The sequence below is a fragment of the Lithobates pipiens genome, unplaced genomic scaffold (assembly GCF_037356315.1).
Source record: "Lithobates pipiens isolate NorthernLeopardFrog02 unplaced genomic scaffold, aLitPip1_a1.2 Scaffold_157, whole genome shotgun sequence".
Classification (NCBI taxonomy): Eukaryota; Metazoa; Chordata; class Amphibia; order Anura; family Ranidae; genus Lithobates; species Lithobates pipiens.
This window is the reverse complement of record NW_027507746.1, coordinates 982,862-1,005,511: the sequence shown is the minus strand read 5'-3', so window position 1 is coordinate 1,005,511 and position 22,650 is coordinate 982,862. Positions and strand designations below refer to the sequence as shown.

General features: G+C 46.8%; 1 protein-coding gene across 1 annotated transcript in view; it reads left to right on the top strand.

The window, feature by feature from the left end:
- Positions 1-22,166, top strand: part of LOC143981436 (activated CDC42 kinase 1-like) — a 28,246-nt gene extending 6,080 nt beyond the window's left edge. The window contains exons 2-12 of the mRNA XM_077479275.1: positions 2,410-2,733; positions 2,825-2,977; positions 4,638-4,915; positions 5,071-5,197; positions 7,457-7,603; positions 8,851-8,945; positions 15,980-16,144; positions 16,220-16,281; positions 16,486-16,877; positions 17,963-18,058; positions 20,024-22,166. Coding sequence (XP_077335401.1) covers positions 2,410-2,733; positions 2,825-2,977; positions 4,638-4,915; positions 5,071-5,197; positions 7,457-7,603; positions 8,851-8,945; positions 15,980-16,144; positions 16,220-16,281; positions 16,486-16,877; positions 17,963-18,058; positions 20,024-20,146 — 1,962 coding nt within the window. The 3' untranslated portion in view covers positions 20,147-22,166. The remainder of the gene's footprint in view (positions 1-2,409; positions 2,734-2,824; positions 2,978-4,637; positions 4,916-5,070; positions 5,198-7,456; positions 7,604-8,850; positions 8,946-15,979; positions 16,145-16,219; positions 16,282-16,485; positions 16,878-17,962; positions 18,059-20,023) is intronic.
- The last annotated feature ends 484 nt before the right edge of the window (positions 22,167-22,650 follow it).

Below are 22,650 nucleotides of genomic sequence, written 5' to 3'. Positions count from 1 at the left end.
GATTGGAATTTCTGATCGAAACTTTTTCCGACCGAAAAATTGAGAACCTGCTGTGCTGGTCGGAATTCGGCCAGCAAAAGCCCGATGAAGCATACACACGGTCGCATTTTCCGACCAAAAGCTCTCATCTGTATTTTGCTGGCCGAATTTCCGATCGTGTGTACGCAGCATAAGTTGATGTTAGTTGGTTTTAAATTATCCTTTTTTTTTTTACACTAAGCGCAATCAATACTACTTTTCCTATTGATCCTCCCATTGCTTCCCATGATGACCAACCTCCAAGCAGGTTGCCACCAGAACAATTTATATTGAGCCATTTTTCCCGCACTGGCAGCAGCAGAACTGGCACCCCACATTCACATCTATAGTCACACCCTCACTCACTACTCTGGGGGCCTCTACAGCCTTGGCCAAAAGTTTTGAGAATGACCCAAATATTACATTTTCTCAAAGTCAGCTGCCTCAGTTTGTATGATGGCATTTACGTTTCCTCTAGAATGTTATGTGATCAGATGAATTGCAATTAATTGCGAAGTCCCTCTTTGCCATGAAAATGAACTTAATCCCTTAAAAAAAAAAAGCTTCAGGGTTCAGAAAGTCCAGCAAGTGCCAAGACCGTGTCCTACAGATGATTGAGCTGCGGGATCGGGGCACCACCAGTGCAGAGCTTGCTTAGGAATGGCAGTAGGCAGGCATGAGCGCATCGGCACACATAGTGAGACGACTTTTGGAGGATGGTCTAGTGTCAAGAAGGGCAGCAAAGAAGCTACTTCTCTCCAGGAAAAACTTTAGGGGCAGATCGATATTCTGCATAAGGTACAGGGATTGGACTGTTGAGGACTGGGGGAAAGAGCCATCCGGAAAAACCTTGTCGAGGGAAGGAAAGGTGAGCGCTACCATTAGTCCTGTGTCATGCATTCGGAGACCATTCATGTGTGGGGGGGCTTCTCAGCCAAGGGAGTGGGTTCACTCACAATTTTGCCTAAGAACACCACCATAAAGAATGGTGCAAAAACATCCCCCGAGAGCAACTTCTAACTTCCAACCATCCAAGAACAGTTTGGTGATCAATGCCTTTTCCAGCATGATGGAGCACCTTGCCATGAGGCAGAAGTGCTATTTAAGTGGCTTGGGGACCAAAACATGAACATTTTGGGTCCTTGGCCAGGAAACTCCCCAGACCTTAATTCCATTCAGAACTTGTGGTCAATCCTCAAGTGGTGGGTGAACAAAAAAAAAAAAAAACACAAATTCCGAAAAACTCCAAGTAATTATGGAAGAATGGGGGGGGCGGCCATCAGTCAGGATGTTGCCCAGAAGTTGATTGACAGCATGCCGGGGCAAATTTCAGAGGAATTGAAAAAGAAGCGTCAACACTGCAAATATTGACTTTATATAAACGTCATGTCATTGTCAATAAAAGCCTTTGACACTTATGGAATGCTTGTAATTATACTTCAGTATACTTCAGCATCCCATAGTAACATCTGACAAAAAGCTCTAAACACTGAAGAAGCAGTCTTTGTGAAAATATTTGTGTCATTCTCAAAACTTCTAGCTGTCGTTACATTGTCTACTCTCACTATGAGGGTTACCGATTCTAACAATGGTGACATTTAGTGGACAACTTGAGGAACTTACACCGGGCACCTTTGTGCCCCTACCCTACAGCTGTGCTGTTATCTAAAGTTCTCGTGTTCCCAGAGTACTCCAGCCAAAACCTGCTTCATAGTTGGCTTCCATTTAGCCAATGTTGCAGCTCCTAATGTCACACGTTGAGCCATTTTTTGTGAAACTCGATGGCCAATGAGGGTCTTATTCCTAAATCCTATAAGGATCTGATGGGACTTTGACTCTCAAGCCGAATAGACAAAGTACGGCTCAATAGCATGGCAAATACAAACATTTAATGAATAAGTACCGGTAGTAATAATGCTTAACTGAAATTCTTGTTTAATGAGCCTAATTGTGACTGGTTCTCTTTCATACCTTTCCCCAACCTGGGCTTAGGCGGTTGAGTCCCATTTCTTCTAGGTTAAGTTCCAGCACATCTATCGGAAAACACTATGGTGTCCCCTATATGTATCCCACCAAATGACCTGCACCACATGGTCTTTTCTACAAAGACCTGAATCACACAACCTACAACACATGACCTACTCCACACTTCAGCAATGCCACTCATTGACGTTTGTTGGACCCCCTAACTCACACCTTCCACTAATGTCTCTGTTCTTGACTACCAACCCAGTGGGCAAATCCAAGGATTCACTGAGCCATCAGTTCTATCTATACAGGTCTACCAAGGGAAAGCCACCATATTCCACACCATGAAATTGATGAGTCGTAGCTAAAAGCAACACAAGAGACTAAACATTGTCATATTTTCTGCTTTTTCTGTTTCTTCAGATGTTTGCAGCAAGAAGACAAGATATCCCTCCACCATTTAATCAGGATGCAATGAATACCCCACCATCTTTCCAGACTCCGACTTTTGTATTAACCTCTACTTTCTCACCTTTTCTCACAACCCCTCTTATCACATCCCGCTCTAGTTCACCTATTTGCCCATTGCCCTCTGCCCCATCTCCTGCTTTTATACCACCCAAAACCCCCTGGGAAAACACTGGCTGTCTGATCAATGACCGAGACCTGAACCTATTGGAGCGTCTGGGGGGCGGTTGCTTTGGAGTGGTCAAGAAAGGGGAATGGAGGATTTCCAATGGAAGAACAGTGAGTATTCCCTTCCTTTATCTTTACTAGTTCTCTGAGGTCTCTGCCCCCCTATCATGTTCTGTCTCAATCATCTACTACATCTTTATAGGTGAGTGTTGCTGTGAAAACCCTCCGGGCGGATGCCAACTGTGACCCTGAAGCTCTTCAGGATTTTCTGCAGGAAGTGAATGCGATGTACGCCTTGGAACACCCACATCTCATCCGACTCTATGGAGTGGTTCTTACACAACCAATGAAAATGGTGAGCGACTCAACCTACTGGGGTAACCGGGAGAGAATTAGGGCTGGTTTACACTTGCTTCAAAATGTGGAATTGGAGGCGCTTTAAAACAAGGGCATGCAGAGGCAAGGGATGGTGCCAACCCAGAGGAAATACCTGGAGGCGGAAGCTGCAAGAGTGACAGGGTGGCTCCTGGTATTATGATCAGTCAGCTTGGACTGTGAGATGAAAGGTGTTCACAGCCAAACTCCTGGGGATGGAAGGGAGGTCTGTGTCCCAGCACAATGGCCCACTGGGGGGGGGGGGGAGTAGCTGTTGGTGAGGTTGGCTCATGGGTGTATGGACCGACCACCTAAGGATACCAAGGCAGGTAGAACTGGCAGGGCCTGGTGCCATGTTGCGTTGATCCATCGCTCAGGGAGGATGTCACAAACTGGGCAGAAGTGGAGCCTGAAGGCCACAAGCTATGGGCAATGCTGGGAAGGAGAGCCAAGCCGAAACCACTGTGCCCAAGAAATGTGAAGAGCCAGCTGCAAAGACTACATGTTTTGGGACAAAAAGCCCCTTCAGGACAGGGAGAGAGCTGGCTGAAACTAGCAATGTCGCCTGTGGTATGCATCGTGGGAGAAATATAGAGGGAGGAGAGCCGCTACCATAGAGACGGGAGGATCAGCAAACCAGGGGATCAGCAGAGCTGGGGGTTACGACTTCGTGGGGGATGAGTAGAGTTGGGGGCTACTATTGAGTAGGGATCAGCAAAGCTGGGGGCTACTAAGCGCTAGATCAGCAGAGCTGCAGGATGCTACTGAGTGGGAGATCAACATAGCTGGGGGCACAACTGAATGGGGCATCAGCAGAGCTGGGAGTACTACTAAACAGGGCATCTGTTGAACAAAGGTGCCAATGAGCTGGGGATTTGCTGAACAGGGGTACTAATGAGCTGGAGATCTGCTGAGTGGGGGTAATACTGAGTTGTTGGCTCTACTGAGCCCCTTTAAAACAAATCGAAAATCAACACATATAGGGCATATGCTAAGCTTCATTAAAGCTTCAAAAAAGCACCACCGAAGTATCACAAACACATCTTGTGTTGGGCGGCACAGTGGTGTAGTGGGTAGTACTCTCGCCTAGCAGTAAAAAGCGTTGCTGGTTTGAATCCCAACCACGACACCACCTGCCTGGAGTTTGCATGTTCTCACTGTGCCTGTGTGGGTTTCCTCCGTTTTCCTCCCAAAGACATGCTGGTAGGTTAATTGGCTTCTGTCCAAAATTGGCCCTAGTATATGAATGGTGACCTTGGATTATGGACAACTCGAGGATAGGGACCAATGTGCGTGTGCAATGTATAGGGACAATTGTAGACACTCGGGTTGTACAGGATGGACTGGTGTCTTTATTCAACCTTTGTAACTATGTATCTTAGAAGCATATTGAAACGGTAGGAGCTTTAATGTGTGTTAAAGTTGAAGGAAGTGTAAGTGAGCCCTAAATGTCATTTACACAAGAGAGGCACACATATAGAAAGAACATCAGTCCCCCCCTATCATCATAATGACCTCCTCCTGTAGGGTGACACAGAAAATGAACATGAGTCCCGTGTTTCCTTCTGAATGGTCACAGAGGTATTATGTATATACTGTCTCTGTATAATTTGGACCTTTTTTCTATCTTTGTGTCTCAGGTTACAGAGTTGGCACCGCTCGGATCCTTACTCGATCATCTGCACTCTTTTGATGGCGTGTATTCTCTGCAGCTCTTGTGGTTATATTCCATCCAAATTGCCTCTGGGATGAGATACCTTGAGACGTGCAAGTTTATCCACAGGGACCTGGCAACTCGGAATGTATTGGTGGTCAGTGAAAAGAAGGTAAAGATCGGAGATTTTGGATTGACGAGGATCTTGGCGGCAAATGATGACCATTACACCACGTCTCCTCGACGAAAAATTCCCTTTGCATGGTGAGGATGGAGTTCAGCACATAGTTGGGTGGTAGAATCGACTGAAGGATCTGTTCTCTATTGTGAGGAGTAAGATGCTAACCAACTCTAAGGTTGTGTTATGTTTGGAAAGTCTTAATCACTGATGAGTCCATTATTTTCCCTTTGTGTTATAGGTGTGCTCCGGAGAGCCTGAAGTTTGGCAAGTTTTCACACTCAAGTGATGTCTGGATGTTCGGGGTCACCATGTGGGAGATGTTCACCTATGGACAGGACCCGTGGCTTGGCCTGAATGGGAGACAGGTAATGCATCGATTCTGTGGAGCAGTAGTCTGCATATTGTGGCCATTTGCCTTCGCCTGACCCTTGGGGCACTATTCCTGCTACTGACACCAACAGTGGGACATAATTCATCCAGCAGTAGGGTACTATTCCTCCCATTAGTGCCATTGATAGGGCTCTATTTCTCCTGCTACTGACCTCCGGTGCTATATAATTAGGGATGAGCCCAATGTTCACCAGACATTATGTGGTGTTCACTGGAAATTCGAAAATGTCTATGGGACGCGAAGAACCAAAAGTGCTAATTTTAAAGGCTTATATGCAATTTATTGCCATAAAGTGTTTGGGGACTCGGGTTTTTTCGGGAGCAGTGATTTTAATGATGCTTAAAGTGAAACATTAAAGCGGGAGTCCACCGGGACTCCGCGTTTTTTTTTTTTTTTTTAAAAGCCAGCAGCTACAAATACTGCAGCTGCTGACTTTTAAATAGTGACACTTACCTGTCCAGCGCGCCCGCGATGTCGGCACCCGAAGCCGATCGCTCGCTCGGCTGCCGGGTCCCGTCGCCATCTTGGGTATGGGAATCAGGAAATGGAGCCTTTCGGCTTCATTTCCCGGTTCCCTACTGCGCATGCGCGAGCCGCGCGGTGCAATCCGGACAGTCCCCGCTGCCTCTGGGAGCTGTGTGTTTCCCAGCAGGCAGCGGGGCACTTGCTGAAGGGGGCGGGCGCTTGCGGAACGGGGCGTAACGTACGCCCCGTTCCGCAGAGAGCTAGCCCGGAAGTGGGTGCAGTTACCTGGATTATCCAGGTAACTGCACCCCCCTCCCCCCTGAAAGGTGCCGATTGTTGCGCCGGAGGGGGGGGGGGGGATTCCGATGAGCGGAGGTCCATTTTAGGGTGGACCTCCGCTTTAAAAATGAAATTTTGCTTTAAATATTGTGCCTGGGTGGTGTCTATAGTATGCCTGTAAAGTGGCACAGTTTTCCCCTGTTTAGAACAATACCGCAGCAAAATTACATTTCTAAAGGAAAAAAAAACACGAATTTAATACTGATCGTGGCTATAATGAATTGTCAGGTCTCTGTAATATAGATAACTCATAAAAAAAAAACAGCATGACCCCCCCCCCCCAGTCCATTACCAGGCCCTTCAGGTCTGGTATGGATATTAAGGGGAACCCTGTGCCAAATTTAATGAACCTCCTGAACCGTACCAGGCCACATGCCCTCAACATGGGGAGGTTCTTTGGAGTTACCCCCAAAAGCACCTTGTCCCCATGTTAATGGGGACAAGGGCCTCAACCCCACAATCCTTACCCGGTGTCTGCGGGCGGGGGGCTTATCAGAAACTGAAAGCCCCCTTTAACAAGGGGACCCTCAGATCCCAGGCTGTCTTGCGATGTAGCTCCATCTCACACCGCCCGACGGACTGAAAAAAAACCCACAACAGCTCTGCCTCCATGGGAGGCTCCCGCCGAGTGACACTTCTTCTCGTTGACGGCTGTTGTATAACTGAAGGCCGGTGACGTAAATGGATGACCCCCATCCCTTCTGATGCCACATGACGTCAGAGGAAGGTGGGGTCACCCGTTTACGTCACCGAGTGGCCCTGCCCTCAGCTATATAACAGCTGTCAACGAGAAAAAGCATCACTCGGTGGGAGCCTCCCATGGAGGCGGAGCTGTTGCATTTTCTTTTTTCGGTCCGTCTCACAGCGAATCTGCCGCAGAGCCCACTTATATCAAAAAGCGGACCGCCCACTGAAGAGGATACCGGGGTTATGGTAGCTAGCTGCTACCATAACAACGGTATTCCTCTTCAAAGTAGCGACGTGAACCTGCGGCGGGCGGTTCATAAGTGGTTAAAACTTTATTTTGCATTGATACATGTCCCCTGGGGAAGGACCCGGGTCCCTAAACACTTTTAACTTGCATATAAGCCTTTAAAATTAGCACTTCACATTTTTCATGTTCGTGTCCCATAGACTTTAACGGTGTTCGTCCAAGTTTTTTGCCTGTTTTTTGCCTCAAGTCCTGGTACGAAGCGAACCCGGGGGGCTGTTCGGCTCATCCTTGTATATAATTTTTTATAGTCCCACTGACTACCAAGCCTGAGGCATTGCTTACTCCCACTGGTCTGAATCTGGTCCCCCTAAAATCTGAAAGGACAGTAAACTGCCCCCCTGGTTTAGAAAGTTTGGAGCATTATGCTGTAAAGTACCACCAATCACCTTCCCAGTCCTGAAGTTGGTAACCATTTGGTTGTCTCCATTTCTCCAGATTTTAGCTGCAATTGAAAGAGATTCTGAGCGGCTGGAGTGCCCTGAAGATTGTCCTCTTGCTTTGTACAATGTGATGATGAAATGTTGGGCGTACATACCGAAAGAGAGGCCAAATTTTACCTCCATCATCAGCCTTCTGCAAGAGGTGAGTGACCTGACAATTATATCAAGGAGATCTGTTTTAAACATCATCTTCTAATTCTGAAAGGACTGCCCATGAACTGTCTGCAATATTGCCCTGTAGTACCCTCTGCTGGATCCAGGGGAGCCTCTTTTTTCATACAGGAGATCCATCTCTGATATTTCCTTCTACCCCAACATGCAATGGACTCAGAAGACTATCACCATTTTAGACCTACTCTTATCTTTCATGGGTCCTGGGGCGGGGGTCTGTCTTCAACTTTGGCCTCCTCTCTCATACAAATACATCTGGATCATCTGTCTCTGTTATCGCCTTGTGCTTTGGTCTGCAATAGATCTAGGAAGTGATTGACCTTTGCTTTTACCTCTGCTGGTAGTCTTTCTTCTTTAAAATGCTTCCAGGGGATCTATCTCTGATGTTTCCATAAACCAATCTACAGAATACAGTAAGTCTGGGATTTGTAGCCTTCCCTACTCTGATCTGATATCTCCAATATTATGCTTTATACAATAATCACTTCAGGAGGTCTATCACCTGAGGGCTTCTACCCGTTGGGAGGTGCAGCTTGGTGCGGTGGTAGAAAATACACAGGGTCCAGTTGCAGCAAACAAAACTTGTATTAAAGTCAAAGTTCAACTTTACAAACAGCCTGGCGGGAAGGCGCCTGACCAGGGACAATCATAGGTTGTAACGGCAATGTGGAACACAGCAGGTCTTGGGAGAGCCGCCAGCATCTGTCTCGGTGGGCAGAATGCGGCCTGGCTGGTCTTTATTTAAATGGGAGGATCCCAGGGAAGATGGTGCATCACAATCTTGTCCCTACTCGTCTACAAACTTTAACTACCGCTATTTCCTGACAGATGGGTGACCTGTTTCCTACACTACCCACTCCCAAAATTCGCACCAAACCCTTAAATAGACTCTGCCTGACCCAAGATGGGCACCAGGGTCACATGGGATGACGACATCCAACCGGATAGCTTTCCCAGTGACCCAGGAAACCATAGAGGAGCATTCCTCTTGACTTTCTCCCACTCTACACTGCTGCTGCAGTTGAGCGCCATCTGCAGTGGAGAAAGTGGAGTGCATCTGCCTGCCTGATGTGAGGTGTTAATATAAAGTCTCAATAATTTAATATAAGTCTCAATTTCTGTAATTTCCTTAGTGCTGTTCTCCAATACGACTCCTTACTCATTATATGACCTCTCTTGATAGTTCTTTGTTTAACAGAAATCTTCTTAATTCCACAGGCGAAACCTCTTGAGGTACGAGTTGTGCAGGAAGTTAACAATTCCTCCTGTCTGCCCTTGGATGCTGGGGATGCCGTCACTGTCATTGAAGTTGGGTAAGGAAAAATATTTGTTCTCTGTACCCATGTATCTCCATCCACCGCTCATCTCCTACTATACACAGCCAGGGCTGGACTGGGACAGAAATTTGGCCCTGGACTTCAACCAGACCGGCCCACTTACATTTTGAGTGTCCCATCAGCATCCCTTACAACAGAGTGTCCCATCACCAACCCCCTTACAACAGAGTGTCCCATCAGCAGCCCCCTTACATCAGAGTGTTCTATTACGAGCCCCCTTACATCAGAGTGTCCCATCAGCACCCCCCTACATCAGAGTGTTCCATTACGAGCCCCCTTATGTCAGAGTGTCTCATGAGCAGCCCCCTTACATCAGAGTGGCCCATCAGCATCCCCTTACATCAGAGTGGCCCACTGAGCCATCGGCCCACCGGGAAACTCCCAGTAGTCCCAATGGCCAGTACATGCCTGTACACAGCTAATAACTGGTCATCAGTCATCTTCTAACAATTATCTGTCTTCCCACTATTAACATACATTATCAATATTTCCTTGCTGAACATTCCTGATCCATCCATCGTTCACTATCTTCCATGTGTGGTCAATAGGGATGAGCCGAACACCCCCTGGTTCGGTTCGCATCAGAACTTTCGAACGGACCGCAAATTCGTACAAACTTTAGAACCCCATTGAAGTCTATGGGACTCGAACGTTCGAAATAAAAAGTGCTAATCTTAATGGCTAATATGCAAGATACTGTCCTAAACAGGGTTTGGGGACCTGGCTCCTGCCCCAGGGGACATGAGTCAATGCCTAAAATGTTTTTAAAAATGGCCGTTTTGGTGGGAGCACTGATTTTAATGACGATTAAAGTGAAAACAAAAAAAGTGAAAAATTCCTTTAAATATGGTGCCTGGGGGGTGTCTGTAGTATGCCTGTGAAGTGCCACGTGTTTCCCGTGTTTAGAACAGTCCCTGCACAAAATGACATTTAACGGAAAAAAAGTCATTTAAAACTGCTTGCGTTTTTTATGTAATGTCTGGTTCCGGCAATATGGATGAAAATCATTGAGAAAAATGGCATGGCTACCCATTACCAGCCCCTTTGGGTCTTGTACGGATATTAAGGGGAACCCCGTACCCATATTAAAAAAAGGAAAGACGTGGGGCCCCCAGGCCCTATATACTCAGAACAGCAGTATACAGGCGGTGCAAACAAGACAGGGACTGTGTAGGTTTGTTCTGTTAAGTAGAATATGTTTGTAATTTTGAACTGGTACATTTTTAAAGTGTAGCTCCAGTCAAAAAATCTATTTTTAAGCTTTTTTCATCTCACTTCCTGTTGTCTCCTTCCATTTTCAAGTAGGAGACGTTTGTAAGTTGGATGTTTGAAAGTAGGGGACTGCCCTATATGCTCTGCAGAAATGGCAGAACAAGGTGTTGGTGTTGCCACAACATTGTAAACCCTTAAAGTGACTCTTGGTGGGCGCTGAAGCGCCCTGCTGTGAACGATTATATCAAGAATTGTAATTACATGCCATTGTTGAACAGTGGTAGAAAAATTGGGCCTTTGGTGTTTGTGGTGCTGGTGCCACAACACTATAAGTCCTCACAGTTACTCTCAGTGGGCACAGGAACGGGCCCTGCTGTGAAATATTATATCAAGAATTGTAATTACATGTCCCTGTTAAACAGGGGCTAAAAATTGGGCCTTAGGCACTGGTGCTGGTGCCACGACACTGCAACCTCTCCCATATACTCTAGTTGTAGTGCAGGAATGAGCCCGGCTGCAAAGCATTGCATCAAAAATTGTAATTGAACGCCCCTGTTAAACAGGGGCTGAAAAATTGGGCCTTAGGCACTGGAGCTGGTGCCACGACACTGCAACCTCTCCCATACACTCTAGTTGTGGTGCAGAAATAAGCCCTGCTACAAAGCATTGCATCAAAAATTTTAATTAAACGCCCCTGTTAAACAGGGGCTGAAAAATTGGGCCTTAGTCACTGGTGCTGGTGCCACGACACTGCAACCTCTCCCATATACTCTAGTTGTGGTGCAGGAATGAGCCCTGCTGCAAAGCATTGCATCAAAAATTGTAATTAAATGCCCCTGTTAAACAAGGGCTGAAAAATTGGGCTGGTGGCATCACCCAGAACCAAAAATGTTCTTCCAACATATCAGCCGAGGAGGAAGAGGATAGACAATCAACATAACAGGACAGTCACTCAGCATCAGCATAGGCAGTCTTGAAGGGATGTGATATTTAAAAAAAAAAAATTATTTCGGTTACATCAGCTTCAGGTGCTTGGTAGCTGTGGGTGATCCAAGACTGATTCATCTTTATGAAGGTCAGTCGATCAACCGAGTCGGTGGACAGGCGCACCCTGTGATCGGTAACAAAGCCACCAGCAGCACTGAAGGTGCGTTCCGAAAGAACGCTGGATGCAGGACAGGCCAGTAGCTCAATTCCATACTGTGCAAGCTCTGGCCAGTGATCCATCCTCAAGACCCAGTAAGCCAGAGGATTTTCGGTGGGAAAGGTGTCCAAGTCTGACCTTGCTCCTAGGTATTCCTGCACCATGTAAATCAGACGCTGGCGATGGTTGCTGGAACCCATCATACCTTGGGGCTAGGGACTAAAAAATTGTCTGAACGCATCGGGCAGATGGCCACCTTCTCCACCGCTCCTTCTGACCGATGCCTCAGCAACACATTGTCCAGGACCAGGAGTTTGTAACCTCCCAGTCTCTGGGAACGCGTTGCACAGACCTTTCTGCAAGGCCTCCTGGAGATGTCTCATCCTCTGCTCCCTCTGCGATGGCAAGATAAGGTCGTCAACCTTACCCTTGTACCGTGGATCAAGGAGAGTGGCCAGTCATTAATGGTCCCTCTCCTTGATCCGAAGAATACGAGGATCCTTCCACAGGCTTTGCAGGATCAGGGTGGCCATGCAGCGTAGGTTAGCTGAGGCATTCGGTCCGAAGTCCTCTGGGTCACTAAGGGCAACATGATCCGCAGCTACCTCCTCCCAGCCACGTACAAGTCCACGGGTTTCTTGGGACTGTAAATCATCCCTACTAGACTGCTGCTGATGCTGAGTGCCAGCCTCCACCTCCATGCTGACACAATCATCCTCCTCCTCCTCCTCATCCTTGTCCTCTTCCTGTGTGATGGGTGGGACAGCAGGAACACTGCCTCGATGAAGGGGGCCTTGAGAGGCAAGGAAGTCCTCCTCTTCCTGCCTCTGTTCTGCCTCAAGTGCCCTGTACATTATTCCATGCAGCGTATGCTCCAACAGGTGGACAAGAGGTACAGTGTCACTGATGCATGCACTGTCACTGCTCACCATACTTGTGGCCTCCTCAAACGGTGACAGGACAGTGCATGCATCCCTGATCATGCCCCACTGGTGTGGTGAGACAAAACTAAACTCCCCTGACCCTGTCCTGGTGCCGTAGTCGCACAGGTACTCATTGATGGCCCTCTGCTGCGCGTGCAGCCGCTGCAGCATGGCCAACGTTGAGATCCACCTGGTGGGCATGTCACATATAAGGCGGTTCTTGGGCAGGTTCAACTCCTTTTGGAGCTCGGCCAGCCGAGCACAGGCATTAAATGATCGGCAGAAATGCACACAGACTTTCCTGGCCTGCTTCAGGACATCCTGTAAGCCCGGGTACCTGCCCAAGAACCACTGCACCACGGTTTAAGGACGTGAGCCACACAGGGCACATGGGTCAGTTGTCCCTGTTGGAGGGCGGAGAGGAGGTTGGTGCCATTGTCGCAAACCACTATTCCCGGCTTAAGCTGGCGTGGTGTCAACCACCTCTCGGCCTGCCCCTGCAGAGCTGACAAAATATCTGCCCCAGTGTGGCTCCTGTCCCCCAAACAAACCAGCGCAAGCACGGCATGCCATAGTTTTGCCTGCGTACTTGCATAGCCCCTTGAACGCCTATGGAGCACCGCTGGTTCTGAGGACAGAGCACTGGAAGAGGCCATGGAGGAAGAAGAAGAGGAGGGGGTGGAGGAGAGAGGTGTGTCACAACCAGTAGTAGCATTTTGTAGGCGTGGTGGCGGAACAACCTCCAACACTACTGCACCTTGTCCTGCATCCTTCCCAGCTGCCAGAAGAGTGACCCAATGGGCCGTGAAAGACAGGTAACGTCCCTGTCCATGCCTGCTGGACCATGAGTCAGTGGTAATATGCACCTTACCGCTGACCGCCCTGTCCAGCGAGGCAAGGACATTGCCTTCCACATGCCGGTAGAGAGCCGGAATCACCTTCTGTGAGAAAAAGTGGCGTTTGGGGACCTGCCACTGAGGAACCGCACATTGTACAAACTCACGGAAGGGGGCCGAGTCTACCAACTGAAAAGGCAGCAGTTGAAGTGCTAGCAATTTAGCCAAGCTAGCATTCAACCTCTGGGCATGTGGATGGCTGGGAGTGAACTTCTTTCGACGGTCCAGCAGCTGGGGCAGGGACATTTGCCTGCTATAATCGGACGTGGGTGTTCTGCTAGCAGAGTGCCCGGAAGCACTTGGCTGTGACACACCTAATTCTACACCTTCATTCCTCTCAGAGCAGGTTTTAGAGAGGACTAAAGGTCTAGTGGGGTTGGAGATCCCAGCTGATGAGGAGCAAGGAGAGGTCCGCTTTGTTCTTTGGTGTGGGTCTTTGAGGTACGCTTGCCAATGAGCTGCATGGCAGGTCAACATATGTCTGGTCAAGCATGTGGTGCCCAAGCGGCTGATGTTTTGGCCACGCGAGATATGCTTGAGACATATGTTGCAAATAGCAGCGGTGCGATCTGATGAACTTGTCTCAAAAAAGGCCCACACCAAAGAACTTTTAGAATAACGCGCAGAGGCCGCGCCCTGCACAGGCGGAGCTCTGCGTTGTGATTCAGTCGGTGTGCTGCCCCTAAGCTGGCCCCCGGAGGGCATCCTGCCTTATTGGACATGTGCCTCCTCCTCCTCTCTCCTACCAGGCACCCACGTGGAGTCAGTGCCCTCATCATCCCCTCCCTCTTCATCGCTGTAGCAAACCTGGCAGTATGCTGCAGCTTGTGGAACATGACTGCCAGATTGCTGTCCTTCTTGAGCATCTCCTCTCTCTGCGCTCACGCTACTGCCTTCCTCTAGCTGAGTATCATCATCAGAGCCTACAAAACACTGGGCATCCTCCTGGAGTATGTACCCAACACTGTGCTCAAAGAGTTCAGGGGACTCCTCAGGAGGACGTGGTGGGTCTAGGGAAGGAGTCACTGATGATGACATTGAGACGAGGGAAGACGATGCGTTGGCAGCTGCTTTGCTAGTACCCTGAGCCTGGGTTAGAGAGGATGAGGAGGATGAAGAGGGCTTGGTCATCCACTCTACCAAGTCTTCGGCATGATGCGGCTCAACACGTCCAGCTGCCAAAAAGGACAAGCGTGTTTCATGGCCACGTGCTGATGATGGCGATGCACTGCATCCACGACCAGCACTGTTGTCTCTAGACACAGAGCCTGCTTGCCCTCTTTTATCGGCTCGCGCCTGTCTGCCTCTCCTTGTTGGCCTTTCAGACATGGTAATGGCCTGAAGGGAGATGGGAAAACCAGCAATTGGGTAGTGTATATTGTGCTGGAGGCACACAACACCCACTAACTCCTGCAGATGCCTTTATTATAGAACAGGAATTAAAGGGTAGATACTGATGTATACTGTGCTGTGCTGGAGGCATACAACACCAACTAACTCCTGCAGATGGCTGATGGCTCAATTAGAGAAGAGCTATATAGGTGGATAATGATGTATACTGCGGTCAAGGGAACACAGACAACACCCACAATCTCCTACAGCTGACTGCAAGCTCTATTACAGAAGAGCAATATAGCTAGCTATATAGGTGGATATAATGGTGTATAGTGCGGTCAAGGCACGCAGACAACACGCACAATCTCCTACAACTGACTGCAAGCTCTATTACAGAAGAGCAATATAGCTAGCTATATAGGTGGATATAATGGTGTATAGTGCGGTCAAGGCACGCAGACAACACGCACAATCTCCTACAACTGACTGCAAGCTCTATTACAGAAGAGCAATATAGCTAGCTATATAGGTAGATATAATGGTGTATAGTGCGGTCAGGGCACGCAGACAACACCCACAATCTCCTACAACTGACTGCAAGCTCTATTACAGAAGAGCAATATAGCTAGCTATATAGGTGGATATAATGGTGTATACTGCGCTCAGAGCACGCAGACAGCACCCACAAACTCCTGCAGATTGCTAAAAGCTCAATTACAGAAGAGCAAGAACGCTTAATCGGCCGATAACAAACGGTATATACTGTGTTGAAGGTACACAGAGAACACCCACTAACTCCTACAGATGCCAACACACTACACAAGGCCGCCGCGCTGGCAGCCTTATATAGTGTGGGGCGTGTACTACACAGCTTGAGCTATGATTGGACACAGGCATCCTGCCTGTGGCCAATCATGGCTCTCCTTGCTGCCAGCGCTGTGATTGGCCAAGCATGCGGGGTCACAGTGCATGCTTGGCCAATCATGAGCCAGCAATGCACTGCGATGGCGCAGTGCATTGTGGGCCGTGAGCGCCACACGAATTTGGCGCGAATGGCCCACAACATTCGGTATTCACCGAACGGGCGAACAGCCAATGTTCGAGTCGAACGTATGTTCGACTCGAACACGAAGCTCATCCCTAGTGGTCAACTATTCATGATCCGTCTGCTTGATCCGGAGAAGGTCACGGTGGCAGTAGACTAATTGGCCAAAGCTTTCATTTATTGTGCTATAGACTCAAGTTTTGCTTGTGGGATTTTTTCAGAGGCCACCTGTGGGAGATTTACTCTGGGCCTTGGGCTTACCTTTGGGGTGCCTCCTCCATGTTTAAGATGCCTGAGACTGTTCAAGCTTTAGATTCTCTGGTGGCAACTATACTATATATAAACCCAGATACTGTAGGTGTTATTTTCTAACAAAATGATTTTTTTTTATTTGCACTAGTACATTTACATTCCTTGTATTGTTAGATAAGAATTTTGTAAATTCCTTCCCAAAGGTTTGAACCTAAGCTCTGGAGGGGACAGAATAAGAGGACTCTTAAAATTGGACCTTTTCCCGCTGGTGTCATCTGTTCAGAGGACTTTAACAATGCCTGTAACTCTTTGCACTTGCCTAACAGTCTGGAAAAGCTTTCTCTTAGGAATGTTGACTCACAGAAAGAGTAAGTCTCTTACCACCCCTGACAAAAGGAAGTAACGGTACTTCTCCCATACTCATGAGTTCTTGCTTCTTTCAGCATGAGAGCCAAAGCAAAGGAAGATCAAAGATGTGGTCCTAGGCATACAAAACTGCATCGATGTAAGTGTCTGTGTGGTGAACATTGGCCCTTCTCATCTCCTCCCTTCTCCTTTCCATGTCTTCCCTTCTTTCCTTTCTCCTTGCCTTACCTTCATCAGTTATAATACACTTTTACCTTCCAACCTCTGTCATTAGTGCTGTTTATTTTGGTCAGTTTCTTCCATTCTTATGTCCTTCTTACATTTATCTGAATTGCACCCACAGGTATTTCTAGAAGTCTGGAGAACATCCATGACTGGAAGGCAAAGGACAAGCCTCATAACCAGCCCTCGCCTAAGCCCTGTAGACCAGATATGAATTCTACAGCAGCTCCGCCCCGTGTATTGTCTGCAAGAAGACTGAGCGACCAGCCCCCACGGAATTTGGTGGAAAATCTAACGCCTCCTAAAACATCCTCCAAGGACAAGTTTCTGGCTGTGCCGACCATGCATTGCCCCAGTCAGTTCTCAAGCTCCAATAAGAAAGATAAATTTCCATCTAACCCAAATTTGGGTCGAGGAGAGTCCCCGATTGTCACTCAAGTGACACAAGAATGCAAATCTCGAAGATGCAGCAGCAAAATGACTCACAGCGAACTGCTGAGAAAGATCAGAGAGGTGAGGACACAGAGGAATCTACGCATTATTAAAAACATTTGCAAGCATTTTGGGTGGACAGGAGGAGGGGTGCTGTTGAAGGGAATAACAATAAATTAGCTTTGCAGCCCTGGAGGCAAGCACTCCTCTCTCTCTCTCCTGGTGACCCTTTGTCACCCTCTGGCTCCCATGATTCCCCATAGTCTTCAGTCTAATGCAAAGAGTGACAGGAGGAGCTCAAAACCAGGAAATTCAATGTGTAGGACCTAAAAAGTGTCAGATTAGAGGAAAGATGAAAAAGAGATGGATCAGATGGGCACCTCTGCCTCTCCTTAGCCAATCTACATGATGTAGACCATGGGTCTTCAAACTATGGCCCTCCAGTTGTTCAGGAACTACAGTTCCCATCATGCCCAGTCATGTCTATGAATGTCAGAGTTTTACAATGCCTCATGGGATGTGTAGTTTCGCAACAGCTGGAGGGCTGTAGTTTGAGGATCCCTGATGTAGACTTTCAGGTATTTTGACTTCCATTTTAGATGCAACACCATCCTTGATATTCTTCATCTAGATGATTGGGTGTCTTGGTGAGCCTTCAGTACTTTGCACTTCAGTACTTTGTACTTGGTAGTGATGAGCTGAATGTTGTATAGAAGAAAAGATTTGCCCCAGATTGTTCTTATCTATTGATGTTCCTCTTCATTTGCTGGTCCACAGTCAGAATAGCTTAAGCTTCTAGAATGGTCCTCTGATTCCTTTTGAATGAGGGAATAGATGTTTTCCTAGTGGCATGGCCACATGAGTATGATGTCTCATAAAGATATACAGTAGATCCCTTTTAGGGCCCATACAGGGCTCCTTCACCAGATCACTTTGATGCTGACAAATCCATAAATGATACGTCCAATAAAATATGCAGAGTCATTGGCTCAACAGTAAAGAGAATTTATTTGTGGCTGCTCCTCAGACACTGACCCAAAACAGTAGCCTCCATGTTCCTTTCATGACATGTACACTTTAATGTAAGTGGTGCATTATACAGGCGTAGCTGAAATTCTGGCTGATGCGGACATATTGTATAATGTCAATGATCTACTTTTCTGCAGGTGGAGGATCAGATTCATAGCGTGACACCAGGGAAGTGCCATGAAGCCCTGCGTTTCTTTGGAGGGGATGTGATGCGGGCCGTCCAGCACTTAAAGGTGACAATTTCCTAATAAGCAAACTATTCAACTCACTGGTGAATATAGATTGGAAGTCACTGACAAATGTCTTGGTGCTTGGAACAAAGTTTCTTCATGGAGTGTAAAAGCATTTTATTCATTACAGAGGAATGGGAGTGAGTTTCACATCATACATAGCATTAGAATTACCCAAATATCTATACAAAATCACACCCAATATTTAGTAGACCCTCATTTTGGGTAACTATCCAAAGATTGGAACTGGTAAAGGCTGGAATAGTTTGGAGGGTTGAGTACAATCTTGTGAGTTTTTCCTGGTGGCCATTGAGGACCTTCTATGAATGCTAGTTCGCCAAGTTGGCTATAATACTTTCTGTATTACTGACCTAGAACAAGTGTGGAGATCAGGAAAGTCTTGGTCCAGGTTAATCTATGAAACCAGTGGATCGGCATAATATCCCTGAAGGTACCATTATCAATGGAAACTATTGGAAAATATACCAAAAGGGAACAGAAGATCCATAGGTGATAATAATTAATTTGGGTTGGAGTTTGACACTTATCAGTTTCCTAGAGAAGCTTCTTGCTGGCTGCTACAGCCCTCTACCATACTTTGTGGCTTGGACACAAGATGTCATGGGCCCGCAGCACCACCACCATGAACTTCAAGTTTAAATCTTTTATATAAATCTATAATATAAAGACATTTCAAAATCAGATTCCATACTAAGATCTGAAGTTACTATAAAGAATTGCAACTATATTGTTAAGAAACAAGAAAGAAGAATCAATACACATTTAGGGGTAGAAGAGAAGCTTTCACCAGAAGGTGGGGGTTGTCAGAAGGTGGTGTGGTCAGATGGTAGGGTGATTGAAAGGTGGAGGAAATGGAAGGTGGGGTTGTCAGGAGGTAGGGTTGTCAGAAGGTGTTGTGGTCAGAAAGTGGGCATTGTCAGAAGGGGTTGTGATCAGGCAATCAGGTAGTCAGAAGGTGGAAGCTGTCATAAGGTGAGGTGATCAGCGGGTGGGGGGGGGGATAAAAAAGGCTGGATTGTCAGGAGTTATGGTCATCAGAAGGTGGGGATTGTCAGAAGATGGGGTGGCTAGAATGTGGGATAGTCAGAAGGGGGTGCTGTCAAATTGCAGGGGCAGTAAGAAGGTACGGTGAATCTTAAGGTGAGGGCTGTCAGATGGTAATGGCGGTCAGGTGAGGGTTGTCAGCAGGTGGCGTGGTCAAACGGTGGGGGGATAATAAGGTAGGGTTTTCAGAAGTTAGGGTGGTCAAGAGGTGGGGTTGTCAGACGGTTTGGTTGTCTGGAGGTTGGGTTGTCAAAAGGGGGGAAGGTCAGAAAGTAGGTGAGGGTTGTCAGAAGGTGGGGGGATCGCAAAGGTAGTTTCCAGAAGTTAGGGTGGTCAGGGAGTGGAGTTGTCAGAAGGTTTTGTGGTCTGCATTTTTGGGTGGCCAGAAGGTGGGGTGGCCAGAAGGTAGGGTGGCCCAAAATTGAGGGTATAATGAGGTAGGGTTTTCAGAAGTTAGATAGTCAGAGGGTTTGGTTGTTAAACATGTCAAAAGGTTGGGTTGTCATAGCAACTCAACTTGGAGACATCTTGAATTACAACCCTTGTGGGACTGATGGAACAAGTTGGAAGGAATTTTCAACCCCCCATTAATGGAGAAAAGAGGTGTAAACTTCCGGTTCCATATTCACTACAGGAGAAATCCTTTGCACTTTGAATTATTATGACTATTTCATGGATTTAGGATTTATGCAATTTATGCAACATTGTGTATGGTGAATGTGGGGGCACCCTGGTACAGTTTTTAATATGACAGATCTGTCACATTTTAATGGATGATGGGTTGTTATATGACAAATGGTGAAGTGGATTTCGTTTTTGTAAAATAAAGTTCTTGAAATCGGTAGAATTTACATGAATTTACAATGTGAGGTTCTTTGTATCATAGAATTTCTTTCTCTTCAGGTGGTTCATGTGTACAACATGAGCCGATACAGTAAGGAGGAATGCCGCAGAATCCTGGAGAACTTCAATTGGAACCTAGAAGCGGCTTCAAGCTATGTCCTGCGGCATAAGAACCCTCAATAATGGGACTGACTGAAGTTTCTTCCCTCCCTTTACGCAGAGCAATTCAAAATTCCTGATGACCTAGAAAGGTGTCGAAGGTCATGTCTCTATGTATTGGGATTTACTATCGCAGCTCTGACTGTACTGGCTCTACACACAAAACTTCTGGATACATTGGTTGGCTTTTCTTTTGAATTCTGAGCTTGGCATGTTTTCTGCCATTTTTATCACTCCTAACATCCCAGCACATTCAGATTCCGGTAACGAAGGAATTTCATTGAAGGAATTGCTTTGGCTGAACAGTTTAGTAAAGTTGGGCAGCACCATGCAAAATGTTTTGCCTCTGCTTCATCTGAAAGACGTATACTAATCAAGAGGAACCAGAGTGTGCTTTCAGGCGTCCGACTTGGAAATGGCATGTGCTACATTTCAGAATGGCGTCACATTTATTGGTGATCCTCTTGTGTTAGGACATCACTGAGGAATTGTCGATGGTCAGCTTCCACTATATCGTAGATTGCTTTATTGCTCATAGATCAACTGGTACTTCAAAAGCAGGCAGAGCGAGCTCCAGTAGCATGGTCAAGGTCAGTACCACAGACAAGGTCGGGAGCAAGCCAGGTTAGCAATGGGAGGTCAGTCAGGAAAAGCAGGAACAGAGGAACACAGATTTCAGGATTCAGGGATTAGCACACATCTGGGTCTCCTTTAAATGGGCAGCTCTGTACCATACCTGGGATAGGCCGTGCACGGGTGCGCTGATGCACGACAACATATACACCAGAGCTCATCTGTATGCTGGCACTTGTGCATGAGCATTCGTTGTAGGAAAATGAGCATCAGCTGTATTTGTCTCCTGACATCTCCATTGATCTTTTTTAGCTTTCTATAATGGTGACATTCTGAGCACCACTATAAAGGTTTTGTTCTTTCTGCTAATCAATAATGTAGGAGGCATTTTCTTTCCATTGACCCCCAAAGAATTGGTTTTAGTGACCTGAAAAATATTTTAGGGGGTAAAAAAGGCTGTTGTAGGCTGTATAATCAGTGGCTAGGCACTGAGACTCATGGAGGCCACCATTTTTGGAAATGTTCCATCCCTTTGGACACAGTTCACCTCTCAAGGCAAGGGGTGTGACTCCGTTTTAAAATCTGGAAAATTATCAAGAATTTTTTTTTTTACAAACTTTTCGTGTGTGGTAAACAAAGCGAGTTTTATGACAATGGCTTGGGGTAGGGTGACATGAAATGGGAATTAAGAAATAAATCCATGTCCAAGGCATAGGTTCAGCAGATGACGTCCAGGTCTTTCACTAATGTGGGATTGACACATACTGTGGTTGGTGATATAGGGGGCTGAGGCACTTGGCCATAAGAATGTCTACCAAAGTGTAATTTCTACATAAGTGTATCGGCAGTTTAAAACGGCGGTTCAGCTAAGGCATGCAAGCAGGTGCTTCCAAAGGGTTTACGGTATTATGTATATTTTTTGTATATATTTTTGACTGTTGTTGTTCTGAATACTTTGCATTTCTTTGTAAAATTGTATATTGCTATGTGAGTTAATTGCACTGTTTCCTTAAATTGCCCTGTAGAGTCGGTAAGTGCTGAAAAGCAAGGGTTAACACTGCTGGCCTGGTTTTCCCAGGCTTTTTTGGGATGTACCATCCTTTGCTGGGGGGGGGGGGGGAGTTAAAAGAGGAACTGCCTCTATGGGCAGGGGCTGTGTTTTGGTTCTGCTCCAGGATGGGAAGGGAATAGGAGCTGTGCCAGGATGTAATGGCTTTTTCTTCTGAACCCGCCCCCCCCCTTGGGAGATTACAATCAGGGTTTCCAGGGATATGGACTTGTGCCACAGCTAAATGGACTTTAAAAGGACTGTCTCGCCCATCTAAGGCATGGCCACCTCATAGAGCACCAGGAAACATCTAAGGGGCACAAAAGAGGTGCTTTGTAGTAGGAAAAGAAATGCCTGTATATTTTGTTATACTTAAACAATTTCTTTTTCTTTTTTTTAATAAAGAACTTTGTTTTTATGCAACTTTGCCTGGTCTGAAGTGACTTCAGGACACCTGTAAAGGGGTGCATGTATGTTTGGTATATCACAGAACAGGGTTTACGTCTGGGGACAAAATAAGTTAGGAAAGATGAAGTACACATGTCTAACATGCACTGAAACTATTCCAAGGATGCTTTATTGCTATTGACTACAATACTAGTATTGCATGCATAAGCAACCAGCCAGTCGGGAAGGGTGGCGACTTGACATAGGTAATAGAAGACCCTGGTAGTGAATGAACTTGCATGCATAGACTTCTTCCCTAGTGACTGGAACCCCAATACTGGGTCCGACTCACGGCACGGGGTATCCTAGGGACCCAGTCTAGAAGACACTGAAAATGGAGTGAGGCCTCAGGGAAGAATAAGTACGGGTTATGTACACAGTTGAGCTTCCTAGTATTCAAGAGTAACATTCAAATCAATGTCACTGAGGTGTTGTGATGGGCACCTGGGCTGGTGAAGTT